The sequence below is a fragment of the Zootoca vivipara genome, chromosome 6, assembly GCF_965207765.1.
Source record: "Zootoca vivipara chromosome 6, rZooViv2.hap1.1, whole genome shotgun sequence".
Taxonomy (NCBI): domain Eukaryota; kingdom Metazoa; phylum Chordata; class Lepidosauria; order Squamata; family Lacertidae; genus Zootoca; species Zootoca vivipara.
In genome coordinates, this window is record NC_142589.1 from 2786293 (window position 1) to 2813640 (window position 27348).

The 27348-nt window shown below is 47.8% G+C and overlaps 1 protein-coding gene across 4 annotated transcripts in view; it reads left to right on the forward strand.

Moving 5' to 3' along the window:
* Positions 1-27348, forward strand: part of KCNIP3 (potassium voltage-gated channel interacting protein 3) — a 120920-nt gene that overhangs the window by 15149 nt on the left and 78423 nt on the right. For 2 of the 4 annotated variants that reach the window (XM_088671429.1, XM_035120095.3), the window contains exon 2: positions 12633-12798. In XM_088671429.1, coding sequence (XP_088527555.1) covers positions 12633-12798 — 166 coding nt within the window. Of the gene's footprint in view, positions 1-12632; positions 12799-22635; positions 23103-27348 lie in introns of those variants that run through there. The other 2 variants (XM_088671428.1, XM_060276415.2) reach the window with 2 other exon arrangements.

The following is a 27348-nucleotide window of genomic DNA, read 5'->3' on the forward strand; positions in this document are numbered from 1 at the left end:
CATCTGCGTTTTGTTTCTAAGAAGAAAATTAAAATTAAAAAGCAAAGCAAAATACAGGAACACAGGAACCAAGGAAGCTTGCTTTGTACCAAGTCAGACAAAGCTCGGAATTCCCAACACTGACTGGCAGCACCTTTTCAGGGTTTCTGAGTGGGCGAAATACCCAGCTCTTCCTGGAGAAACCAGAGGTTGAACCCAGGACCTTTTGCCTGCAAAGCAGGTGTTCTTCTGCTGTTCTTCTACAGCCTTTCCCTCAAAAGATTTTGAGTCAATTATGACAGTACTCTGCTGCAGAGAATCTTTTCTCCCAAGGAACTCAAGGTGGTGCACATGGTTCTCCCCATTTTATCCTCACAACAACCTTGTGAAGTAGGTTAGGCTGAGCAAGAGAGAGAGACTGGCCCAAGGTCACCCAGTGTGCTTCATAGCTGAGCAGGGATTCAAACTCTGGTCTCCCAGCACTCTAACCATCATGCCACACTAGCTCCCCACCCTGCTCCCTGAATGAGCTGGAGCTGGCAGGAATCTGGTACTGTTCACATATGTTTCCTAACCTTAACCCCTGCCACTAGGTAGCTGTGTGCCACAAAGCCACTGCTCTCAGCCTCTGCCCCACAACTGGGGGTGATAATTACAGTCACTGACTTGCCTTGCAGGGTTGTTGTGAAAAATGACTGAGATAATATCGCTGAAGGGGCTTTGAACACACAAAAGAGGCTCTAAAAATGCTGCCTATATTTTGGCTGCAGCTCAGCGGCAGAACATCTGTTTGCCTTCAGAAGGTCCTATGTTCAATCTCCAGTGGCCACAGGCAGGTGAAGGGGGGGGGGGAGAGCCACTGCCAGACACTGTTGACAATACTGAGCTAGCTGGGCCAATCATCTGACTTGGTATAAGGCAGTTTCTTTGGACTTGGAGCTTGAAGACCTTGATTCCTGCACTGCTTGAATCAGCTGGTTGATTACAGGATTAGGCCCAGGCTGAATATCTCAACTCAGCCACAGACTTGTTTTGTGTCCTTAGACCAAGCATCCTTCACTTTAAGAGACATTCCCACAACACCATCTGTAACATGTGGATGATAATAATCCAGGGTTTCCTTACAAAAATGTTATACAAATTGATCCATGGGCGTTCAAACACTTGGAAAGTGCTGCATAAGTGCTAAGGATCATTTCTTACTGTTTTAGCTACAGGTTATCTGGGTGACCACAAGCAACCTTTCTCAGACTTGTTTCCCCATGTGTAAAATCTGAATAATAGCAACATGTTTCATAGGGCTGTGGCAAGAATGAACCTAGGTTGTGGAACCTCCAGATGTTTTTAGAGTCCAACTTCCACCAGCTCCAGTTTACATGGCCAATGGTCAGGAATGCTGTGAGCAACATCTGGAGGCCCAAAAGTTCTCCATCCCTGAATGAGAGGTTGTAACACTCCTTGTGCAGCAAAAGAACCCATATCAGCCACCTCTAACCTACATGCTGACTGGGGCTGATGGGAGTTGTAGTCCAAAACAGGCGGAGGGCACAAGGTTGGGAGAGGCTGGCAGCGAGACTCGGCCTCTTCCCCCAAATCTGAAATTTCTCCCCCTTCCCTTTGCTCAAACTATTCTTGCTTTCCCCCACATTGGACTCCAGAGCTTCCTATTAGCCTCTGACCCCACCATTCCTCTATCTCCTTCTCCATTTGTCTCCTCCTTCCTTTGCCACACAGTCCTCTTGGGTGAACCCAATGCCAGCTTCAATGACTGATGCCTTTCTTATCTCAAAGAGCAGCTGCCAGCTGAAGCAGCTGCTATGCCAACTGACCCCCACTTTTTCTGCCGAGGGGGGAGGAAAACCTCTCTTTCAGGCAGCATAGATGAGAGAGAGAGAGAGAGAGAGAAGAGAACATAAGAAGAGGCCTGGCTGCTGTATCAGGCAAAGCATCCCTCTAGTTCAGCATCCTGTCATCACAGCGGCCAACCAAATGCCCTTGCAGGAAGGTTCCCACACAAGTCATGAGGACAACTGCACTCTCTCCATTTGTGATTCCCAGCAGCTGGTATTCGGAGACATTCAGCCTCTAGCACTGGACGTAGAGCAGGTGTCCCCAAACTAAGGCCCGGGGGCCGGATGCGGCCCAATCGCCTTCTAAATCCGGCCCGCCAACAGTCCGGGAATCAGCATGTTTTTACATGAGTAGAATGTGTCCTTTTATTTAAAATGCATCTCTGGGTTATTTGTGGGGCCTGCCTGGTGTTTTTATATGAGTAGAATGTGTGCTTTTATATAAAATGCATCTCTGGGTTATTTGTGGGGCATAGGAATTCGTTCATATTTTTTTTTCAAAATATAGTCCGGCCCCCCACAAGGTCTGAGGGACAGTGGACCGGCCCCCTGCTGAAAAAGTTTGCTGACCCCTGACGTAGAGCATAGCCAGCTTGGCTAGTGGCCACTGAGAGCCTTTAGGCCAGGGGTCAGCAAACTTTTTCAGCAGGGGGCCGGTCCACTGTCCCTCAGACCTTGTGGGGGGCCGGACTATATTTTGAAAAAGAAATATGAACGAATTCCTATGCCCCTCAAATAACCAGAGATGCATTTTAAATAAAAGGACACATTCTACTCATGTAAAAACATGCTGATTCCCGGACCGTCCGCGGGCCGGATTGAGAAGGCGATTGAGCCACATCCAGCCCCTGGGCCTTAGTTTGAGGACCCTGCTTTAGGACATTATTTACAGAACAACATAAGCAAACAAGTAAAACAGGTCCTTGCCTTCACCAAATTTATGCTAGTCTAAAATTACACAAAGGGGTGAATGAGGAGGAAGACATCAGGGGAAGTTAAGAAGGGATGAATGCAATAGCCCATAAGATTACACTGACTTTGTAAGAAGAGCTCAGCTGGATCAGGCCAATGGCCCATCTCCATGGCCAACTAGCTGCCCCAAGGGGAAGACCATAAGCAGGGCATGAGCCCAAACACACTCCACGTTTCCAGTTCCCAGCAACTGGTGTTCAGAGGCTTGTTGCATCTGACAGTGGAGGCAGAACATGACCATCATGGCAGAAGAAGACAAGCGATGAAGACCCTTCACCCATTATCTGCTTTAGGTGTACGTTTAAAAGGATAAAGTATGTATGAAGCAAATAATATGTTTGCATGTGTCACAGGAATGTGCTTGTCAGGGAACCTGGCTTGTCTGTAGAGCTTGTCAAGTGCAAACTTGTGTTGGTAGCCACTCGGAGTGTGAAAAGATGACCTAAGAGAAAGGCCACTGATTCACTGGTTCAAGAGTTTGCTTCCTCTTACTGCTTTTTGCACTAAACAAAAGCACAAAGCTGAAAATTGGGAATGACCTCTCCCCTCCCCATTTTTATGTCAATTGCAATTATAATACAGAAAAATAATAATTGAGTTTGCATTTAAAAGAGAACCTACCTAATTTGCACTTCCTGAAACAATACACAAAACAACCTTAAAAATTCAGACTTATCTGATTTTTGCGGAGCAGTTCTCCCAGCCAAGAAATGTATACAAAAATGTATGTACTAGGGGAAGGTATGTATATCTTAATAAAAATAGCAGATAAAAACACATTATTTTAAGGGAAAATATAGTAGGGGAAATTGCATGTAAAAACTAACGCTTTAGGATAAATTTGCACTAAAATGCTAATGAATTTTCATGATAACTAATACAAATTGATATAGAAATTTAAGTTTGGAAAAAGTAGAAACTGAGAGAAACTGAAATGGACAGATTCACCTCTCTCTAACTGCAAGGCAGCCAAAAAGTAACTGAGAACATAGACTTGCATAAAAGATGTTGTTGTTGTTTAGTCATGTCCGACTCTTCGTGACCCCATGGACCAGAGCACGCCAGGCACTCCTGTCTTGCACTGCCTCCCACAGTTTGGTCAGACTCATGTTGGTAGCTTCGAGAACACGGTCCAACCATCTCATCCTCTGTCGCCCCCTTCTCCTAGTGCCCTCCAAATGCCCTTTGACTATTTTGGGCAACTGAAATGGTCAAAGGCCTGGAAACGATGCCTTATGAAGAACGGCTTAGGGAACTGGGTATGTTTAGCCTGGAGAAGAGAAGATTAAGGGGTGATATGATAGCCATGTTCAAATATATTAAAGGATGCCATATAGAGGAGGGAGAAAGGTTGTTTTCTGCTGCTCCTGAGAAGCGGACATGGAGCAATGGATTCAAGCTACAAGAAAGAAGATTCCACCTATACATTAGGAAGAACTTCCTGACAGTAAGAGCTGTTCGACAGTGGAATTTTCTGCCAAGGAGTGTGGTGGAGTCTCCTTCTTTGGAGGTCTTTAAGCGGAGGCTTGACAGCCATCTGTCAGGAATGCTTTGATGGTGTTTCCTGCTTGGCAGGGGGTTGGACTGGATGGCCCTTGTGGTCTCTTCCAACTCTATGATTCTATGATTCTGTCTTTCCCAACATCAGGGTCTTTTCCAGGGAGTCTTCTCTTCTCATGAGGTGGCCAAAGTATCGGAGCCTCAGCTTCAGGATCTGTCCTTCCAGTGAGCACTCAGGGCTGATTTCCTTCAGAATGGATAAGTTTGATCTTCTTGCAGTCCATGGGACTCTCAAGAGTCTCCTCCAGCACCATAATTCAAAAGCATCAATTCTTCGGCAATCAGCCTTCTTCATGGTCCAGCTCTCACTACTGGGAAAACCATAGCTTTAACTATACAGTCCTTTGTCGGCAAGGTGATGTCTCTGCTTTTTAAGATGCTGTTTAGGTTTGTCATTGCTTTTCTCCCAAGAAGCAGGCGTCTTTTAATTTCGTGACTGCTGCCACCATCTGCAGTGATCATGGAATCCAAGAAAGTAAAATCTCCATGGGCAAAGACAACAGGCATAAAAGATGTTAGAAACCGGTAATCCAGCTCTCAGCAGATCATGGAAGTTTTTCCAGTTCAAGAGGGCAGTGGCTGGAGATGCATTTGCACAAACCCATGGGCATCCTCAGACAGGAGGGATGAAGTGTTTTTTGCTCAGATTGGCTTGAAACTAACGCAACAAACACACAAAAACTTACACTGGTCCAGAATGCCTGTTCACACAACAAGAGCAGAGCATCTGCTTTGCAAGCAGAAGGTCTATTTCCAATCCCTGCTGTCTCCAGGTAGGGCTGGGAGATTTCCCTGCCTACAACTCTGAAGAGCCACTGCCGGTCAGTGTAGATCAGGCATCCCCAAACTGCGGCCCTCCAGATGTTTTGGCCTACAACTCCCATGATCCCTAGTTAACAGGACCAGTGGTCGGGGAAGATGGGAATTGTAGTCCAAAACATCTGGAGGGCCGAAGTTTGGGGATGCCTGGCGTAGATCATACTGAGTTAGATGGGCCAATGGCCTGACTTGGTGTAAGGCAGCTTCCTATGTTCTTATTGTTGGCCTGTAAGACAGAGTTGTTCACCTGGCCTTTGGCCTACACCCAACTTGATCCCCTCCCCTACTCTCCCTTTCCCTTTCCCCTTTTCTTATGAGGCTGCATTTGAATTTGCATTTTAATTTTAATGTCGTATTTAATCTTGTTTTTAAGTTCTATCTTAATCAATTGTTTTATATCTAGTGTTAGCCGCCCTGAGCCCGGTTTTGGCTGGGTATAAATAAAATGTATTAGTATTATTTATTATTATTCAGGATGATCAACAAGCACCGTGGGTGAAAGAGGCATCAAACACGTATTAAGCCTCGTGTGGAAATACCCAGTAGTAGTTCTTGTTAGCATCTCTCTGTCTTGAGAGACAATGGAGTGCACCTCCAGGGGTGAAGTTAAACTGCTGTGTTACCAGCACCAAAGTGACCTCCCCAGGGTGCAGTCCTGGGTGGTGTGTGTGGAGGGCCTGGGCTTCCCAGACGGCAATATCCTCCTCTCGCCCTTGCTGATGTGGTCCAAATGAAAACAGAGCAATACATTTGACACCGGCTTGGCTGCAGGAGTTGCTGGAAGGAGGCATACAAGATGCCATCCAACAGTCTAAGGGACTCCACTATGGATTTGTTTTGAGTTTACAAATATAATCATAGAGTTGGAAGGGACTCTGGGTCATCTAGTCCAACCCCCTGCAACACAGGAATCTCAACTAAGGCATCCATGACAGATGGCCACCCAACCTCTGCTTAAAATCCTCCAAGGAAGGAGAGTCCACAGCCTCCCGAGGGAGACCGCTCCACTGTTGAACAGCTCTTACTGTCAGAAAGTTATTTCTGATGTTTAGTCAAAATCTCCTTTCTTGTAACTTGAGTCCTCCCCTCCAGAACAGGAGAAAACAAGCATGCTCCATCTTTCAGGTGACAGCCCTTGAATATTTGAAGATGGCTATCATATCTCCTCTTAGTCTTCTCTTCTCTAGGCTAAACATACCCAGCTCCTTCAACCGTTCCTCAATGCATGGAGGGAATTGGTATACCTGTCTGAATCTCACAAAGGCTGATTAGAAGGAGATAAGCCCTGAACAATGATTCACACTGAGCCGCTGAGTGCCTTGATTGGTTGATTTGATTTTTCCTGGCTCATGACTTGTGAATTACTTCCCTGCTCCTCATGCTATCAAAGGTAGCAGTTGGATGAGGGAACAGGGGGCATTTCAGGTCAGGTAATGGACACCTGGTTAGAATCCTCTAGAACAGACTTCCCCAACCTAGCGCCCTAAAGATGTTTTGCACTAATACTTCCATCAATTTAAAATTGTGTAAATACACATACTTATTGGGGAGGTGGAAGAGGAGAGTGAAGCCCTTGTAGTTTTGCTGGCTGGAGGATTTGGAACACAGAGGGAAGGGACAGTGGCTGGAGAGAAGTGGGGAAAGGGAGAAATGGAAGAGAAGTGAATAAATGAAGGGTGGGGAGCAAAAAAAAGGAGTAAAATATAAAAAGGAAGGATGAGATGGAGCGGGATGGAGGGAGGAAGAAAATGAATTGAGCTGAGGGAGGATGAGGAAGAGAAAAGGGAGGGGACAGGAAAGGCAGCCAGAGGCTGGGGAGATGGAAGGATGAATACAAAGAAGTGAAGAATAGGAGAGGAAGTAGGAGAATGGTTTGCTCTGGCAACCTGGCTTAGCTCTTCTGCAATGCCTGTGCAGGTAACAGTCATAATGATGGCCATTCTCATTCTCATCATCAATTATAGCCTTAATGAATACAGGTACAGTGGTACCTCGGTTTATGAACACAATTGGTTCCGGAAGTCTGTTCATAAACTGAAGCGTTCATAAACTGAAGCGAACTTTCCCATTGAAAGTAATGGAAAGTGAATTAATCTGTTCCAGATGGGTCCGCAGCGTTCGTAAACCGAAAATTCATAAACCGAGGTTCTACTGTAAAACAAATATGTACATAGGGATGGACTACCCCCTCCCTTCTTTTATGGTGCCCTGCCCCCTGAACTCTAAGGCAGTGTTTCCCAACCAGTGTGCCTCCAGATGTTTTGGGACTACAACTCCCATCATTCCTGACCACTGGTCTTGCTAGCTAGGGATGATGGGAGTTGTAGTCCCAAAACATCTGGAGGCACACTGGTTGGGAAACACTGCTCTAAGGCTGGCTATGGTCCCTGCCTGCCACTCATGACCAAATACTGTCTTGTGACAGAACCATTTTTGGGATTGTTGGAGACTCTGTGGCTCTTTGCGGAATGGGCCTCCTTCAAAGAGCGGCTTGATCTCCCTGTGCCACTGGCTTTGGAAACAGGTGTGCCAGCCAGTGGCAACAAGGCCAACACCAATAAATAATGAACAACCTGTGAATGCCGAAAACAAAAGGGGGAGATGCTTGTCTGAATTATTGATGCACACAGAGAGAAGGATCCAGCAAAAAGATAGATAGGACTGTGTCAGGAAAGGAGTCAGGGGGTTGTGGTTTTTTAAAGCAACTTCACTGGCTACTGGTCAATTTCCAGGCACCATTCACAGTCCTGGTTATCACCTACAGGGCCCTATATGACTTGGGCCTATGCTACCTATAAGATCATATTTCCTTATACAAACTTTCCTGGGGGCTAAGGTCCTCAGTTGAGCACCTTCCCTCTGTCCCACCCACATCAGAAGCACGGTTGTTGGTGACAGGAGAGCCTTTTCTGCAGGGTTGCCATACAAAAACACCCAAACATTAGTGATTTTTTGATTGACTTTCCTAAGATCCAGGACAAAGTGCTGCCTTTCAGAAATTCCCCCGGACATCAATTCCACCTCTGAAATCCTGGTAATGTCCGGGAAAATCCAGACATATGGCAGCCCTATTTTCTGTGTGGCTGCTTCCAGATTGTTGGAATTCCTCTTAGGAGAGGTTAGACTGGCTCCCTCCTTGTTATCCTTCCGCCAGCTGGCTATTCAGACAGGCCTTTGAAATCTACGGTGCAATGGGCTGCTGTCAGGGCTAACTCTGTTTTAATTGCTGGTACTAAGTGTGTTTTGATGTATTTTAACTATTGTTCTTAACTAGTTTGTTTTTCATTTTGTATTTTATAATATTTTTAAATGCTAAAACACTAAATCCATAAATAATGTGGGTTGGCATTTTGGTGAGGACACCACCTTGTGGGCACTGTGCAAAACATGCCTGTGCAAGTGGTACCATGCCCACAATAAAAGTGCTTTGTGAAAGCTCCCAAAGGCAATGTTGGATGCTTTCCTATGTTTCTGAATCATGCCTGTGCTGGAGCATGTGATTCAGCAGCCAGGTGACACATTGAAATTACAGGCGACAATTCTCAGCTGAGGCACCTTTCTCAGCAGTCCAGATTAATCACTCAGAGTTCACTGATTTCTCATGGAATGTCAGTTACTCTACCTGGAGTTTCACCACCTTACAGCCAGGACTACAGCCCACCTGAAGACTGTGTTGGCCCATTGAGGGCAGGGGGACCAAATAGCAGTAGGGCACAGTTAAAGTATCACAAAGTTCTGGGCTTATTAGTTTGAGATATATTGTTTGTCCAAAAAAAGGTGTTACCCTACTGGAGGAGTGGGGAAACTCAGGGCCAAGGGCCAAATGCGACCCTCCAGGCATCGTTATCTGGCCCTCGGAACCCTCCTCAGCTGCATGCCTTCTCCCCAGGCCACACCCCTTAGCTGCTGCGCTTTGGATCCTAGTGTTTTTGCCTGGCTGGAAAGCGAAGTCTTGAACTTTGATCATTTCTCATGCTTGCCTGCATGGATCCAGGATCTCGCCTGCTGTACAAATTTGCAAAATTGCATCCATTGCTCTGCCCACTTTTGCCTGTGGCCCCTTCCTCCACTGGCATGTGGTTCCCAGAGGGTTGTCCAGGTGTGAATGTGGCCCTTGTGCCTCTTCTCGCTTTGCTCTCACTCCCCCTCCCCTTTTAGTAGAACTGTGTCTCCAGCTTAAGTAACTGCAGCTGACAGTAGACTTGGTGTACTAGGCATAAGCTTCAGCTGCCTTTATGTCAGATTCTGGCCAGCCAAAGTGGGAGATTGCCCAGGCCTTTGATATCGCCATATGAATATATGGCAAAGGGGTATCAGCCATTCTTACCACACCACTCACAAGTCATGCAGCCACATTCGGCACTGCCTGCAGTTTCCAGGCCACTCTCAAGGGTAGCCCCAAGTAGAGCACATTACAGTAGTCCAGTCAGGAGGCTACTAAAGCATAGTCACTGTAGCCAGGCTGCCCCTCTCCAGGAACGGCTGTAGCTGGCAAATAAGCCAGGGTTGGAAATAGGCACTTCTAGCCACGGAAGCCACCTCGGCCTCAAGTGGCAAGCAGGATCCAAGAGCAGCCCCAGACGTTCACTTTAAAGATGTATTGCCTTCTCCTCCCAAAAATTGGTGCTTATTCCTGAGAACATGTTTAGCATGAGGTCAGTGGAAGCCATCATGTAGTCACGATGGTGCTATTATGTAAGAGAGTTTAAAATGCAAAACTATGTATGCTCTGAGTGATTAAATAAACAACAACAACAACAACAACAACAACAACAACAACAACAACAACAACAGGAAAGTAGAAGCAAGTGCAAAGCAGGGGATGGGAGTGGAAAACAGAAATTGTGATGAGACTGGAGGAGACACTGGGAGGGCGAACTCTGAATGTTGCAAGATTTGTGGCATGGAAGGTTCTGTTCTTCCTGCTTGGTTCCTCTTTGCACTGGCTCCACCTCTCTTCCATCAAAGGTGCTCCCTTAAACACACCTGCATTCCATTGGGTGCGAGGATTGGGTGTTCACCCTCCCATCCACCCTGAGCTGGAGCAGGTGGAAATTCCTTCTCTCTGTGAGCAAATGGAGCAATGGCTGATGTAGGTGCCCCCCCCCCACAATTCTGTTCTGGGACCTTCTTTTTTTTTGCTCTTTCAGATGTGGCCGCTATTTTGTGTCTGGTGCCCACAGCACTTTCTCAAAATGTACCCACTGGCCACAAAAAGGTTGGTGGCCCATGGAAGAATGCAGGCTGTAGGAAGGGTGCAGGATGGAAGAGACCCTTCTAGGATGAGCCGCGCCCTCTCCTCCAGTGTAAGAGGGAGCTGAGCATACCTGGTGGGGTATGCTGCAGAAATGTTTACAGTGTGCTTTACAGTGGAAGTCATGCACATAGCATGTAAGACCATTAAGTCCAGGGTCTAAAATATCCTAGTTGTACTGCTGTTTGGCTGGAGAATATAATGACCTGTTTACCTGGTGAGTTATATATACTTCTTGGTTCATTGTCATCTGCAGTTGGACAAACATTTGCTGGTTCATGTGGCTGATTTATGTTTTGAAGCTGCTTCTTGTAAAAATAGAACATGTTAATACAGTGGTACCTCGGTTTTCGAGCGTCTCAGAAACCAAATGTTACCTACCTGTAATCAGAAACCAAAGGTTTCGGTTTCCAACCGCCGAAAAGCTGGAAGTAATTGCTTCCGTTTTCGAACACGCATCAGAAGTCGAATGGCCTCCGCTGCGTGTTTTTCGGTTTTTCCAATTGAACTTGCAGCCAGACCTTTGTGCCTTGGTTTTCGAACATATCAGAAATCGAACAGTCTTCCGGAACAGAGTATGTTCAAAAACCGAGGTGCTACCGTACTGTACTTTGTTGTTCTCACCAATCTCAAATCATTTTTTTCTTATGTCTTCCTGTTTTAAAAAGGAATGTAGGATGATCCACTGTTTCTGCTAAAACCTACATTGAATACATTTTGTTGGCATAGAAACATCAAACCATGCCCAGAGGGCCTTTTTGCATAACATGCCAACAAGACAGCCTAAACCAACTTGGTGACTGCCAATTGTCTTGGACTACAGTGTGCAGGCTGGGGCTGATGGGAGTTGTAGTTCAAAACATCTGGAGGACATCAAGTTGGCAAAGGTTTACATTACATCAAGTTTTACATTTCCGGGGGTGGGAGAGGGGATTAAAGGGTTTCCTGCTCTTCATCAACAAATGTTAACTTGCTGCCTTTGGGGGAGCTGACTGTGACCAAGCATTATGACCCCTTAAGACCTAATGTGCAACCTAATTTAAGAAGTTCAATAAATGAGTAGATGTTTTAATGCAAGTCATAGTCTGAAAAGATCTGTTGAAATAATATAGCTGTCTGTGTCCCTGTGACCCGGAGGCAGAATCCAGAAGCAGAAAGGAACTAACTGGAGTGGGATCATGGAATCTAAATTTAAAGGAGGTAACATCAGCCAGACCTAAAATGGCATCTACATGTTAAAAGTGCTTTTCAGAAAATGATGCACAGCTTCGCCCACTTCTCCAAAAGCTAAGTTTGCTCTCCAGCTATTAAAGATGCTTTAGCTGAACACAAAACCACTTCAGAGGGTTGAATCATCCACTGTGTCTCTGCAGCCAGGCAGGCTAGAATCCAGAACACATCGGCAGCAGTACCATGGCCTATTTTTAAACAAGGTGTGCATGAGGGGAGGGAAGCATCTACAGGAGCTAGTCCAACCCTCTGCCAAGCAGGAAACACCATCAAAGCATTCCTGACAGATGGCTGTCAAGCCTCCGCTTAAAAACCTCCAAAGAAGGAAGACTCCACCACACTTCTTGGCAGCAAATTCCACTGTCGAACAGCTCTTACTGTCAGGAAGTTCTTCCTAATGTTTAGGTGGAATCTTCTTTCTTGTAGTTTGAATCCATTGCAATGGATTCTGCCATTTCACGTTCTCCTTCCTCCCGGGGGGAGTCTGGCCTGGATCACCCAGGCCATCGGTCTGTACCAATCCATTGCTGCCATCGGTCTGTACCAATCCATTGCAATGGCTTCCCACTTGTGGAATGCTCTCCCCAGGGAGGCGTGTCATTATATATGTTGAAGTGACAGGCAAAACACTCCTCTTTTTCCAGACCTTTGGCTACTTAAGCAATCTATGGTCTTTTAAACTCTGTATGTGTGTGTGTAGCCAAAGAAGTGTAGGAGTTGTTTGTTTGTCTGTTTGTTCCAATAGTACCGGTATATATTTTTGTTTTTTATTTTAAACCAAGAAGGGTGGTATTATTATTATTATTATTATTATTATTATTACTACTACTACTACTACTACTACCTGGTAGTAGGAAGAGCATGGGGCTGGGGCTTTTCAGGATATCACAACATGTGTCATGGGGTATTTGACTAAGAAGGAGCTGAAAACCACCATTCTGAGGCCTCTTGTACCTGTTCTCTTTTAGGATGACAGCAAGGAGACCGACGGCAGCCTCCTGGGTGATCCAGGCCAGACTCCCCCCGGGAGGAAGGAGAACGTGAAATGGCAGAAGCCACGGCTCACCCGCAAGGCTCTGATGAAATGCTGCTTGGCGAAGTGGATCCTCTCCAGCGCTGCTCCCCAGGGATCAGGTAAGGAGTGCAGTGGAAACGTCTGCTCTCTTTTGATTTTTGATTTTATTTTCAAGATTAACATCTAGGTACAGAATAATAAAAATGTGCAGATATTTGCCATTTTTTAGTCAGTAACAGTTATTCCAAAGGCGAATGCAGTGCATCAAGTTCAGTTATTTAGACTAGAGTAGTGATGGCCGAACTTGGCCCTCCAGCTGTTTTGGGACTACAATTCCCATCATCCCTGACCACTGGTCCTGTTAGCTAGGGCTAATGGGAGTTGTAGTCCCGAAACAGCTGGAGGGCCGAGTTGACCATCACTGGATTAGAGCATGGTGCTGATAATGCCAAGGTGGCAGCTTCAATCCTTGTATGGAACAGCTGCATATTCCTGCATTGCAAGGGTTGGACTAGATCAGGGTTTCCCAAACTTGTCTCCCAAACTTGGGAATTGTAGCTGGAGAGACAAGTTTGGGAAACCCTGGACTAGATGATCCTCAGAGTCCCTTCCCAGTCTATGATTCTGTGATTTTATGATTCTAAGTAACAATAGAACACATAGCTATTTTCCATTGCGCAAGGGGCAATCCCCACACAGTGCATCCTTCATAGTAACAGCATAATGATAACAGCAAAACAGCATAATATTAACAGCAAAACTCTATTACAAGTAGGAGACAAAGAAGATAAATAACATAATCAGAGAGTTGGAAGGAACCCTGAGGATCATCTAGTCTAACCCTCTGCAATGCTGGAATGTGCTGCTATCCTGATCAAACCTGCAACCTTGGCATTATCAGCAACACACACTAACCAACTGTGCTATAAGGCCAGGAAAACTGTTTACATGTCAAGATATAAAAGCATAGGATTGCCAGTAAGTGCCATGAACATGATGGGAATACAGTATTAAACCATAAATACAGATGCTAAACATTCCAGATTTATATGAGGGAGGATGCTGTGGGTTGTGCTCCTTATTAACATAACTAATAAAAGAGCTCCAAGTTGAGGTAAATATGCCTGTCTTCATAGTGCCACATAAAACTCTTGATTTTGGGGTTGGTTCTCTAGAAATGAGATATACCACACTTTTCACTATGAAAGAGTAGGTCCATTTGTGTCCCTCCAGTGTTTAGCAGTCATTAGTCTTGCTGCCATTAATAAGTGCCCAATTAGATCTTTGTCAGAGACGTCTAGGATGCTATCAACAGAAAAGTCTGAGAGCAGTAGTGTGCAGTCAGTGGGATAGGGAGACTAGGCTAGTCCCCAAATTGTTCCTGGTAAATTAGAGTTTTAAAGTATTAAAGCCTGGAAAGCTTCTGCCCGGCTTAGGCAGGGAGGCATGGTGCTCACGTGCGCGACATTGTCACACGTGTGACATCGCCCTCGCAAGCTGTTGCTTCCGGCCCTAACCGTTCCCCTATAATTTTTTTTTTGCTGCACACCACTGTTTGAGAGCGCCAATTGTGGATTCATAATTAAATTTTGGACTATAATTTTCCAATTTTCATCAAAAATGGAAATGTAATGTGGCCTAGAGCTCCCTAGGCTGAGGAGGGTACTGGTTCAATTGCTGGCAAGTCCAAGTGTGGCTAGGAATGGTCCCCATCTGAAACCCTGCCAGCAGTGGCGAAGCTGCATGCTCCGGTACTGGGGGCGGAGAGCAGGCGGGGGCGTCACTGGCATGCGTCCCGGGGGCATGGCACGTCTGCAGATTGCCATTGGTCAATCCCAAGTGGGCTGGCTCAAAATGGAAGTCATCCTTTTGTGTGTCTCCTTTGGGGTATGGGGAGGGCAAAAGCACTCCCAATTGGTGATTGGCTGTGGGTGGGCTTCCTCCTAAATGAGAATGGAGATGTGTGAATTTGCCCATCTTCCAAGTGAGAGGGAGAATGCTGGGAAGCTGCTTCTGCCGTGAGAAACATAAAGGCAGCTCACAAATATATACCGGTATCCAGTGTGATTGGTGGGTATTTTGTGGTTTTGATATTTTATATTGTTTTGATTGAGTCATATAATATTCCTTTTGTATTAATATGCAGTTTATTGCTTTGGCGGCCTTTGGACCAAAACGTGGTCAATAAATAGACCATCACATTACATTGCATAATATATTCTCCCCCACACTCTTCAATAGTTCTTCCAGTTCCAGGGATGTGCACAGGTATTCCTGTACTTCTGTGCACACCTTTTAAAAAATCTTCACAATGTGTGCAGCAGCAAACTTAGCAGCAAAATAGAGGCTTGTGCTTTTTTTCTTTTTTTTGAAAGAATGGAAATACAACATCTGTTTCTTTTTGGGTTTTTAAAAACAGTAGTAGTAGTAGTAGTAATACTGTTATCTTGCAGAAGAACTCTGTATTAATTTGTTGATGTGTCTGCAGTCAAAATGTATGTACTGTGATGATGGCTTGCGAGGTCAACTCCTTACATGCACTACGTAAAGATTATCTGAATTTGCCTTCTGAAATTCAGGGTGCCTTAACCTGGCAATGGTAGTTTGGGCTACTGGAAGCAAAATGGTGGTCAGCTGAGGAGCAAATGGTTTTAGTGGGTGTGCCAAGAGTGATCACTCACCAAAACAACATGACAAATTTCCCACCAAAAGGATGCACTAAGAAAACTCCCCACCAGCCAGCTACTATGGCAGATTGTAAAATTTTTACTTTTCAGAGTTTTTGTTTGTTTGTTTTTTGTTTTTGCAGAAAGGGAAAATCCAGCTTTAATCTGGGGGGAGGGGTAGAATACAGGCTGGCATTTGGGTGCTAGCAATGTTGAGTGAATGCCGTGAAAAACCCAAATGCAGCACTCCTTCCAGAACTAACTCATTTCTGGAAGCTCCATCAAAAGAACTTCACTCTCGTTTTGTACCCAAAGAAGGGACGAGGGACCTAAAGTACATATTGTTGGGTCACTGGCTCCCTCTAGTGGCAAATATACAATTTACTTTCTGAACTACTGTTTTAGCAAAGGATTGTCACGCTGATGCAGCAACCTAAGAAATCTGACTTAGGAGAGCCAAGTCTGTCCAGTGCACTTAGGGGTTGCCACCTTTTTAGCTGGCCCTGTTCTGGTGCCTTTAATGTTGCCATGCCACTCAGACATTTGGCAGCTGAAGTTTTTTCTGTCATTCAAGGGGGATAATTTCACTTGCTGAAGTCCTCTGGTTGTGTCAGCTTAAAAAGGTAAAGGTACCCCTGACCATTAGGTCCAGTCGCGAGCGACTCTGGCGTTGCACGCTCAACTCACTCTATAGGCTGAGGGAGCCGGTGTTTGTCCGCAGACAGCTTCCAGGTCATGTGGCCAGCATGACTAAGCCGCTTCTGGCGAACCAGAGCGGCGCATGGAAATGCTGTTTACCTTCCTGCCTATTTATCTACTTGCACTTTGATGTGCTTTCGAAATGCTAGGTGGGCAGGAGCTGGGACCGAGCAACGGGAGCTCATCCCGTTGCAGGGATTCGAACCGCTGACCTTCTGATCGGCAAGCCCTAGGCTCTGTGGTTTAGACCACAGCGCTACCTGCGTCCTTTGTCAGCTTAGTGTCAAGCTAAACAGGGGTACAGTACAGCCAGTTTTAAAATAAAAGAAAGGAAGCCAGCTGCATCATGAACTATGATGCCCCACCTCTATTTGTTCCCAGGTCAAATAATTTGTCTGCCGTAGAAAATGTCCCCAGCGTCCCAGCAGCTGGGATGCAAGAGATCAGAGCGATGTAGCCCTGTATCTTCCAGCTTCAGCTTTGTCACAAAGACCTGGTCAATGTAGGGCTGGCCATGTCATTCAGCAGAATGAGGAAGCCACCTTGGGTGGCAGAAGCAGAGGGGCAGGACGTAGACAGACCTGGGGGGGGGGAGGCACATGGCCTGCCAAGCTAGCCTGATGCACTCAGGTGCCGTGAGGGATCCTGCCTTGCCACCAGGGAAGGCACCAACTTGTATTTTGCCCCAGGCACCAACATGCTTTGATGTTATAGCGAACAACTGTACTAACTCAGTCGTGGAGCATCTGCTTCGAACACAGAAGGTCCTGGCTTTATTTATGTTATTTATTATGTTTATATCCCACCTTCTTGTCCAAGGAGCACAAGATGACATCAATGCCTCTCCCCGCTTCCTAATTAATCCCCACAACAACCCTGTGAGGTAGGTTAGGCTGAGAGGCACGGCCGGCCCAGAGCCAGCCAGCCAGCTTCATGGCTGAGTGGGGATCTGAACCTTGCTCTCCCTGGTCCTAGTCTGACACTCTCTAACTGCTGCAACATGCTGGCTCTCAAAGGTTCAGTCATTGTGGGGGTTGGCTGGAAGATCAAGACTGGAAGACTGGATCAGCTTAGAACAGCCCCTGCCCCCAGTTCTTGCTTACATTACTCTGCAAAGGGTTATATTTAGTGGTGACATACATGTAAAAGACAGACAACATGTGATGTGGTGTGGTCCAAACAGGTTTTGGCCTTAGCTTGAGTCAGATTCCAGGGACAGTGATGGCTTTGTGTGTACTTCTCCAGCCACTGCAACTCCACACCATCTCCAGGAAGGACTGGCAGAGAGGCATCCTGGTCTGAAACCCTGGAGGGTCACTGCCAGTCAGTGCAGGCTGTACTGAACTAGATGGACCCATGGTCTGACTTGGTATTAGGCAGCTTCCTGTGTTGCTCTTAGGTACAACCTAGCAACCCATCTCTGATATAATAAAATGGCCTCTTGTCTCGTAACAGTTGGAGGACAAGCCAAGTCCAGTTGTGTTTTGCTTCCCATGAATACCATGAGCTCATGGTGATGCTGAAGGTTCTCAAGCCGATGGCCTCACTCTGGAACTGTTTGCCACAAGCAAAATACTTTGCGGGGCAATGTCAGCTACCATTGTGTTCATACAATCTGTGTTTCATGGCGATGCGTCAGGCTGGGAGACAAAGCACAGGAAGCCTGGTCTGTTTTTCTTGCAAGCCCTGTCATGCGCTTTCTTTATATCCCTGTGGTATTATCTTTAGAGAAGATAAGCAGCAAAGATGTTATAATGACTCTTGATCCACATTCTTGATGGTTGTGGCTTCAATGCATATTGGGTCTAACACTGAAAATTAGCATTTTAAACCAGCATTGTTGATATGGAATTTGCTGATGGAAAGGATTGTTTTTATTTTTTATTTATTTTATTTATTTTGTCTAAATCATGGGCTCTTCTTTAAAAAGGCAAAACATCCCCAGGGCAGTTTGAATGAGCTCATGGTGCCCAGGGGGGTGCGCGGGTGCATGCCAGGGTGTGTTCATGCGCCCGGTTGCAGGGTGTGGAGGGTGAAGGAGCCTGCTGTGACACCCCAGCCCTTGCCGCTGACCCCACCAGAGTGACCCTGCCCTGCACCAGAGCTGCCTGCCTGCCCTCTCACCCCCATGGTAACACCCCAAGTGCGGACTGGTGCTCATCTCAGCAACACCAGGGGAGGCGCGCTGGGCCAGGGTGTGGTGGGGGCGCCTGCATGAGGGTGCCTGCTTTGCGCCCCCCCCCCAAAAAAAACCTTGCCCAGGGCCACGGCCCCTCTGGCACCCCCATGCTATGCCCCTGCAAACTGTTATCAGTCAGGGATCAGCTTGCCATTCCTCAGCAGCAACCATAGGAACCAGCTCCTAGGGGCCAAGGAATCTTCAGCCCTCCCAATAAAATATTTGAGCTCCCCTCCCTAAGTTGATGGGCATTGCCATTCAAATGGTGTGTGTGCACTATGTCAGGTGATCAATTAGGCAGGATGCCCCCCATATTTTGTTCAAGTCGGCACCCCTGGCGGCAACTAGCCTTTGACAGCCTGGCTGAGTTGGATGTACAGTGGTACCTCGGGTTAAGAATTTAATTTGTTCTGGAGGTCTGTTCTTAACCTGAAAATGTTCTTAACCTGAGATACCACTTTAGCTAATGGGACCTCCTGCTGCTGCCGCGAGATTTCTGTTCTCATCCAGAAGCAAAGTTCCTAACCCGAGGTACTATTTCCGGGTTAGTGGGGTTTGTAACCTGAAGCATCTGTAACGTGAGTTACCATTGGAGTGGTGTCTCCAAACTGCCAGGCCAATCTGTAAGTGTGACTTTGCACTGACCCAGCTCAACAGTGACTGTGATCCACACAGTTTAGCATAACTGAAACTGGAGATGTTAGTTATAATAATAATAATAATAATAATCATTTATTATTTATACCCTGCCCATCTGGCTGGGTTTCCCCATATTGCTACCTCAGGCATAGAAATGAGAGTGATTTATTGGGTGGATTTTGCACATGCCTTTTAGAAACTAACAGGACAAACACTGTATCTGAAGCTCTGACACAGCCTTCTTGGAAATGCATCATGAGCTGGAGTGCTAAAGCCATTATGCATACTCAGATGGCTGTGAGTAGCATAATCTGCATATCAGATTATGCTACCGGTAATATATATCAGGAATATTGCTGCTGCTTGTGAACTGCAGGTGATGAGCAGGCTGAGCTCACTCCACAATATTCTGATTCGGAAATTGCTAATCTTCAATTGTAGAAAATAATAAACTGGAATCAGACCCTCAAAAAGAACCCCAAAACTTTAGTATGCTATACTTAGGAACCATCCAAGGTTACAAAACAAAATGAGTTGTGCTTCTTTTAGAGTTCCCTGCTAATTTCTGATCCTTTAATATTTTATTGCCATGTTTACAACCTTGAGGTCTCAAAACTTACTTTAAAGAGAAAGCCCACCCCCCATTTGTGGCCTTGAAATTGTACACCTCCCATTCTCAGTCTTGCACATCTGAAATCCTGCAAGATCTCTAGGCAAAGGCATCCATAGTTAAGACTTTCAGTAGGAGAGGAAATCCCTGACTGTAAAAATAAAATAAAATGTTTTGTCACTGAGAAATAAATCAACCAACCTTTATTACAGTTTACAAACCTAATCTGAAACCCAGATTGCGGCTTTCAGGAGAGCATGTTCCATGAACCCACCTGCGTATAGAATCATAGAGTTGGAAGAGACCACAAGGGCCATCCAGTCCAACCCCCAGTGTAGTATTTTCTACACTGGCCTTGCCAACCTGGTGTCCTAATGTATGGGACTACAACTCCCATCAGCCCCCGCCAGCACAGCCGTATGATGCTGAGGCTGGTGGGAGCATGGCCATGTTGACTGTGGCTGATGGGAACTGTGGTCCAAAACATCTGGAGGGCACCAGGTTGTATCTTGTATCTGCCTTCTCTCGATCAAATACCTTTCAGCAGGGTTCTCCCTCCTCCTTTTTCCTGCCCTCCTATAGTACTGTTACTGGCATTCTGAGCCCAGAACTTTAGCTGGTGAAGTTTTTTCCATCAGTGACCTCCATGCCAGGAAAAAGCCACACCGGTCCAGTGAGGCCTCCTGCCTTCAGGACCAGCCTGGCCTCTCTTGGCTGATGCTCCCAGGGTTGAAGAACCCCAGCTTCAGCTTTTCCTCCGTGCTGGTGTCCAATAACACAGGGGGAAGCAGGAATGGTCTGGTGCTGAGCTCTGTTACTGATACGCCTCCTCGTGGGATTGGGATTCGTGGACACAGCATTTCCTAGCCTGAGCTGTAAACCAAAGAAGGTGGCGGGGCGGGGGGCTGAGACATCACCTGCAAGGGAGGAGAGGAGGCTGGTTCTGCACTTGAATGGAGAAGCAACTCGAGCCTGGCCAGTTCAGAGTGTGTATAAGGAGGGGGGAGACCACCTTAAGAGCCTACAACAGCTGGTAGCCCTAACCTGCGGTTGCTGCTCTAGGGCTGAGAAATCAATGTGGCTCAGGCAGCGCCAAGTTTAGGTGACAAGCCTTCAAGGTTTGTTTGTCATTGCACAAAGTGTGTTGCATGAAGGAATGGGACTCTTCTGGGCCGGGGGGGGGGGGCAGTTCCTAGAGCAAGCTTCAAAAGTCTGCTGTGTTCCAGATGTTTTGGACTACAGTTCCCATCACCCCCAGCCAGAGCAGCCATGTGATGCTCTGGCTGATGAAAGCACAGCTGTACTAGCTATGGCTGAAGGGAGTTGTGCTCTGAACATCTGGAGAGCCACAGGTTCCAGTCCCTGATCCAAGTCTTGCATGTGCATCATGTCATATCTTGGCTACAGCAGCATTTCAGATACCAAAATAGGCGCCGACTTGGTGGCACCGACCAGTGACGCATGCGCCACTATGTCATGACATCACTTGCGCCATCACGTGTGTGCGAAAATGGGCTCCACGCTCGGCTGCCACCCCCCTGCTGCCTTACCTCCGCTGGCTGTCCACTGCCACTGTGACAAGTAGGCCAAGGCCTCTGCCTCCACCGCAAGGCCTCCATTGAGACCCGCGGCAGCCACAGGCATACTTCCGGAGGTGTGGCTGCAGGGGGGCTCAATGGAGACCTCACGGTAGAGGTGTTAGCTGAGTTCCCGCGGAGGCAGCGGAGGTGCAATGGTGGGTGGGCAGTTGGCAACGGAGAGCTTGACCTAGCCTCGGCGGACAGCAGCAGTTCAAGGTGGCCTGGGCCTCATTTGTAGGCAGGGGGGCAGCAGTGGTGGGGCACGCTGCGCTGAGCGCCCATCTTCGGGAAGAGGCCTCCTCTGCCCCCTCAATATTTCAGGGCTCAGCCCCCTGTCTACAAATATTGCAGGGCTCGAGGCCCCAACAGCCCCATAGAGATGGTGCCTATGATGGCTTAGTATTGGCAGAATGCAAGGGTGCAGAGCTTGGCAGCAGCCACAAGGTGGGTTAAACATGCCCAACTGCACTGAAAAGTCAACGGTGGGTCTGAACTTAAAAGAACAAGAGCAAATCACTACGAATCTACTGCTAGGAAATGCTTGCAGCTGCATGTGGAGGAGCGGAGACACGAACTCGGTTCCCGAGATTACAAGTCTACCGCTCTTAACCACTACACCACACTGGCCCTCAGAGAGGTTGAATGGGGGTGTGCGTGTCTTCCTGTCTGGCCCACCCAGGACCTGCAGACACACTGCTGAGCCAGGGAGGGCATTGCAGCGGGTGCCACCACAATGACTTAGAATGGAAGGCAAGAGGCGGGGGCACCATATTTTGGTGTTGCACAGGGTGCCGCTGAAATTTGAAAGCCCAAAGTCTGCTACTGCATTTGGTTGGCCACTGTGAGAACAGGGTGCTGGACTAGATGTGCCCCCTTTGGATCCTTCCCAGGTCACCTCTGCTTCAAAGGCCACACCCCTCGCCAGCCGCTCTGCGTCTTTGAACTGGGTTAGTGCCTCTGTCTTCCCTGGATGGAGAGGTGTGTGTCTGTGTGTGCATAGAACAAGGTGAGAACAGGATGCTGGGTAGATGGGCTCCCTTTGGCCTGATCCAGCAGCCGGGCTCCTCCCATGCATTCCCGCAGGCAAAGGAGCAGACAAGCACTGAATATTGAGAGGAAGGGAATGAGCTGGCCGAGGAGATCTGTGCTGGGGTCCCCAGTTCAAGAATCATAGCTGATCCTCAAGCAGCTGGAGGGAGTGGCACAAGAGAGCGATGAGTGCAGAAAAATAGTTGTGCCAGCTTGCAGGACTCTGAGGGTTAAAATGCATGGATAATCTTTTTATCGCTCTCTCTCTCTCTCTTGTCTCTTCCCTCTTCTCCCTGGAGACCACAGGGGTTGAGTTTGAGTTACTGGTAAGCGGATCCTAGTTGAAGCAGGAAAGCAGGGATTCAGGGGCTCAGCAGGCACTCCAGGCGGACGAGGCTGACCCCACTACGGATGGGAGTGACGGCTTCCCAGATCGTGCCCCCCAAGAGCCCCTGGCCACAGAGAACAGCCAGAGAGGGGGAGGGAAAAAAGGCTGGACTCCACGGAAAGAGAAAGGAGTTTGTGGACTCCTGCAATCAGGTTAGAAAGTGAGTGAATCATAAGTTGAGGGGAGGGTGGGAGAGAGGGGAAATGGAGAGCAGCCAGCTAGGGAAAATCCAAATTTGGAAGCGGCCTGCCTTGAGAGGCCAGGAGATCCAGAGAGGCAGTCAAGCGGAGGAAGAGGCAAAGCGTATGCAGGTGGAGAGGGGAGCAGGGTCAGTGCAGCAAGAGGCAGGCGCCTTGCTCTCTCCCAAGGCAGCCCGAGCAACTTTGCAAGTCAGGGGAGCCCAAGGCAGAGGAGAGGCGAACCTGGCAGTGGAGAGGCTGCCGCAGAGCCTGCTGGAGCGCAACGGGATGCCCCTCAATGGAGAGGCAAAGGCATCAGCATCGTCAGGGAAGCCTGTGCGCTACCTGGAGGTGCGCCTCAAGATTCGCGACTACCGGCACACTTGCAAGAAGCAGCTCTACAACCTCATCAGCTGCTTCGTCCGCTTCATCTCAGGCAACCTGTCATCCGAAGGTAAGCCCAGGGGTCTGCCAGCAGCTTGGAGAGGCAGCTGAGGTCACTCGTTGGACTTGCTTGGTGGCAGGAGTTACTTCCCTGGATGGTTCCGAGATGTGCTTAGAGAAGTAGATTAATTTTTGTGGAAGATGTTTGAGCCCTCCTTGAGGCCTATGCTGTGGCCAGAGGGACCTTGCCCTCTAGGGAATTCTAGCCTTCGCCAACCTGACGCCCTGCAGATGCTTTGGGCCACTGCTGCTATCAGCTGCAGGACTGCGTGGCTGATGGGAGTTTCCATCTAAAACACCTGGAGTGCAGCAGGTTGATGCAGAAAGTTTCCACTCTGTGGCCCATCTTGTTTGCCTCTCTTTGCATACTTTCCCCTTAGCAGGTACTGCGACATCCCAGCTGCTTCTTCTCCCCGACCCCAGATGTGGAAACAGCTGGAACTTCCAAGCCACATGGAATGTTACTTTTTTTAAAAGCGCCAGACCTTTGTTACCCACAAGAGAGGTTTCTGCAACAATAGCTGGCACTTCCAAAAGGAAAAATATAAGTGGTGGGTTCTGGTGGCCCCCGGGTCACAGGGTGGTGTTTTTCAGGAAACTGGTAGTTTTCCAGCTCGAGGGCTCAGCGCAGAGAGGGGGGGAAAGAGAGAGGGGAGAGAGAGAGAGAGGAGAGAGAGAGAGAGAGGAGAGAGAGGGGAGAGAGAGAGAGAGAGAGAGAGAGAGAGAGAGAGAGAGAGAGAGAGAGAGAGAGAGAGAGAGAGAGAGAGAGAGAGAGAGACTCTGTTTTGGAGAGAATAGGTCATCTCCGGTGAAAGTTTCGTATTTCTTGCCTGGGTGTTGTACAGGCAGGAGTGTGTGCTGTTGAAGATCAAATGAAAGTGATGTTGCTAGGATGGCAAGGTATAATGTTAATTAATCCTGGACACCGACCTTTGCGCAGATGCCTGCTGGTGGGATGAGTTCCTCATAAAGGAGAAGCCTGCTGGTTCACTCACATCCATGTTCCTCGCTTAAGCTCTGCACATGTGTCAGCTGTTTAGCCAGGGGACTGGCAGCAGAATGTGTGAACTGGCTCAACAGGAAATAATTCTTCTTCATTCAGTTTTCTCCCTGCCTTCTGAATTTCAGTATCACACCCACCAGAAATATTACAGTCTCAAAAGACATAAGCTTCCATGCCCTTCAGTCTCCCTTGGGTGAGTTGAATTGGGCTGCACAGATTAATCAGCTACAGCTGTAGTTGATTAATCTGCTGGTGAAATTGCTCAAAGTTTGGAAAGAACCCTCTGGCCTTTTCACACTCTCTCCACACTGGCCTTTTCGCGTCTCCTGCTGCCTGGGTGCCCATGCGTCTTGTTTTTCAGAATGGGGTCCTCTAATGGAGGGCAATCTACTCCCAAGTACGGCTTAAGTGGTTGCAGCCAATGTGACAAGAAGCCAACTTCCACTTGGGCAACAGACATAGCTGCCAAGTTTTCCCTTTTCTCGCGAGGAAGCCTATTCAGCATAAGGGAAAATCCCTTAAAATAAGGGATAACTTGGCAGCTATGGCAACAGAACATCCACTTTCTCACCTGCCCTGCCCCCGCAGCCCCCAGATCTGCTCCAGAGAGTCCTCCAACCCTTCAGAGCAAATCTGGAGGACATACTGGGGGACGGGGAAGTGTTGTTGCATGTGTGGAAATGTGTCCTGCTTGTGCACAGACACCACTGGATACAATCCAAAGACCCATCTTGATTGAAGTTGTCGCTTCATCCTGCACAACAGGCAGGCACATGGGTCACCTAGGCACAAGCGATGTGAATCGGGGTCGTCTTTTTAGATGATTTGTAAGTGGCAGCTTACCTACTATATTAGCATAAACGAAGTATGTCGTTGCTTCACTGCATTATTTTTCTGTGGCAACAATTCCACATCAGGGCTGGAGCAACCCTCTTCTGTTGGGGGGTGGGCTGCAGTCCCTGTGGTACTCTCTCTTTCTTCCTCTTCCTGTCTACCCAGTGAGCCTGCTGGGGAAGGGGCAGATCATTTTTACCAGAGGTCCACCTGCAGGGTCCCCATTCCTTCCACCACTCCATCTGTTCTGGTTCCCCCCCCCCCATTCCTCTCCCCACCCCACCCACTCCTCAAACACCTCTCCTTCGAGGCTCCCCTCAGCTGCATGAAGTTTGGGTCATTTCTCCATCCATATCTCTGCAGAGGTTTTAAGCCTAAGTGGCACTCTAGTTCCTTCACACCATAAACATGCATCCCATTTAGAAGTTCTGGTAGTCCCAAAGTTGAGATGTCTTGAAGTTAGAGTAATTCATAGATAGTCAATGCAGTTTCTTCCAGATGTTCATGGACTACAACTCCCATCATTCCTGACCATTCATCTTGCTGGCTGTGGCCGATGGGTCTTGGAGTCCAACAGCATCTGGAGGGTAGTAGGTTGGCAGTCCCTGGAATTATAGGATTTTGGATGGGGTCTTGTAGTTCAGTCCTGCTGTTCAACAGAAGCATCTTATGGATGGGGATTCCTGAATGATACCTCTATTTTGTGGGGTGGGGTGGACAAAATGTAGGATAGGGCTGGGCAGTTAGGAGTAAGTAGGGGTGGAGAGAATTCTGGTTTGCTCCGCATTTGGAGTGAACCTTCCCATTTCACACATACCCAAACCATGAGTGGATTGGAATGTTCACCTGTGGATTAAATGGCATAATTTGACTGACATGGGTGCATGCTGTGCCTACAGGGCAGTCTGAGGGCTGTCACTCTCTTCTTCCTAACATTTTGAGCATCTTAAGCTGCATAGAGAAGATTGGTTGCCACACAGTAAAATTGCTTTGAAAAGGTTCCCAGGAAGAGACTGGATGTTGTACTGTGCAGCCCCTTCCTGGGGAGTTGTACAGGAAAACTATATGGCTGCCCCCATGCATGTACTTACGGAAGTGGACATCATTTTTTCCGTATGCTGTAAGGCTGGCAGGGACATATGTCCCTTCTTATTATGGATGCCAACTGACTGCACCTGACTTCCTCCACTTAGTTTCTCACTCTTGTGACATGGGCAAAACCTGCCCTCCAGACCTGGCAAGGGATGGTATAGAAGCCATGCTGTCTGTGTAATGGAGTGTGCAGTGCACACACTCTACGGCAGGCATCCCCAAACTTCGGCCCTCCAAATGTTTTGGACTACAGTTCCCATCATCCCTGACCACTGGTCCTGTTAGCTAGGCATCATGGGAGTTGTAGGCCAAAACATCTGGCGGGCTACAGTTTGGGGATGCCTGCTCTACGGCATGGGTAGGCAAAGAAAGGCCCGGGGGCTGGAACTGGCCCAGTTGCCTTCTAAATCCTGCCTGTGGATGGTCTGGGAATCAGCGTGTTTTTACATGAGTAGAATGTGTCCTTTTATTTAAAATGCATCTCTGGGTTATTTGCGGGGCATAGGAATTCGTTCACCCCCCCCCCAAAATAGTCCGGCCCCCCACGAGGTCTGAGGGACAGTGGACTGGCCTCCTGCTGAAAAAGTTTGCTGACCAATGCTCTACGGCAGGCATCCCCAAACTGCGGCCCTCCAGATGTTTTGGCCTACAACTCCCATGATTCCTAGCTAACAGGACCAGTGGTGGGGGAAGATGGGAATTGTAGTCCAAAACATCTGGAGGGCCGAAGTTTGGGGGTGCCTGGTCTACGGCACCAAGGGATTCTGGCAGAAGGGCTTTGCAGTCTTGCTCCAAGGAGCACCAGGGCAGCTGTCAGGCAGGTGGCGCTCTTGGCCTGGACTTTGCTGTGCAGCAGCAGCAGCAGCAGCAGCCCCTCCTAATGGCCAGGGGAGGCACTGCAGCTCATTTGCCCAGCCAATATAAATTTAGGGTGTTTTGAGGCTGCCCCTATTTTGCATGTGGGATTCAATCACATACTGCCCAATTAAAGTTGTGCAACAAGAGTTGGTTTGGAGTTCTTGCATTACACACCTGCTTCCCCCATGGACACACACACATCGAGCTTTTTGCAATAAGGAAAGTGACATGAAATGCACAGAGTAGGTGTGGGGCAGCAATTGCTGTGACACAATCTCATCTAACCTGCAGACAAAAAAGTGAGACTGACTGCTCAATATAAATAACTGATGTTGTCTGACCTCCCCACAAATTTGGGCAAGGTCCAACCTCCTTCTTCTCATGGCCATTCTGGAGCAGGAGGAATAGGAGGGTGGAGGGGGTCGTGGTGCAAGTTGGAGGCTCACTGAGGCTTATTTCTATAGTGCTA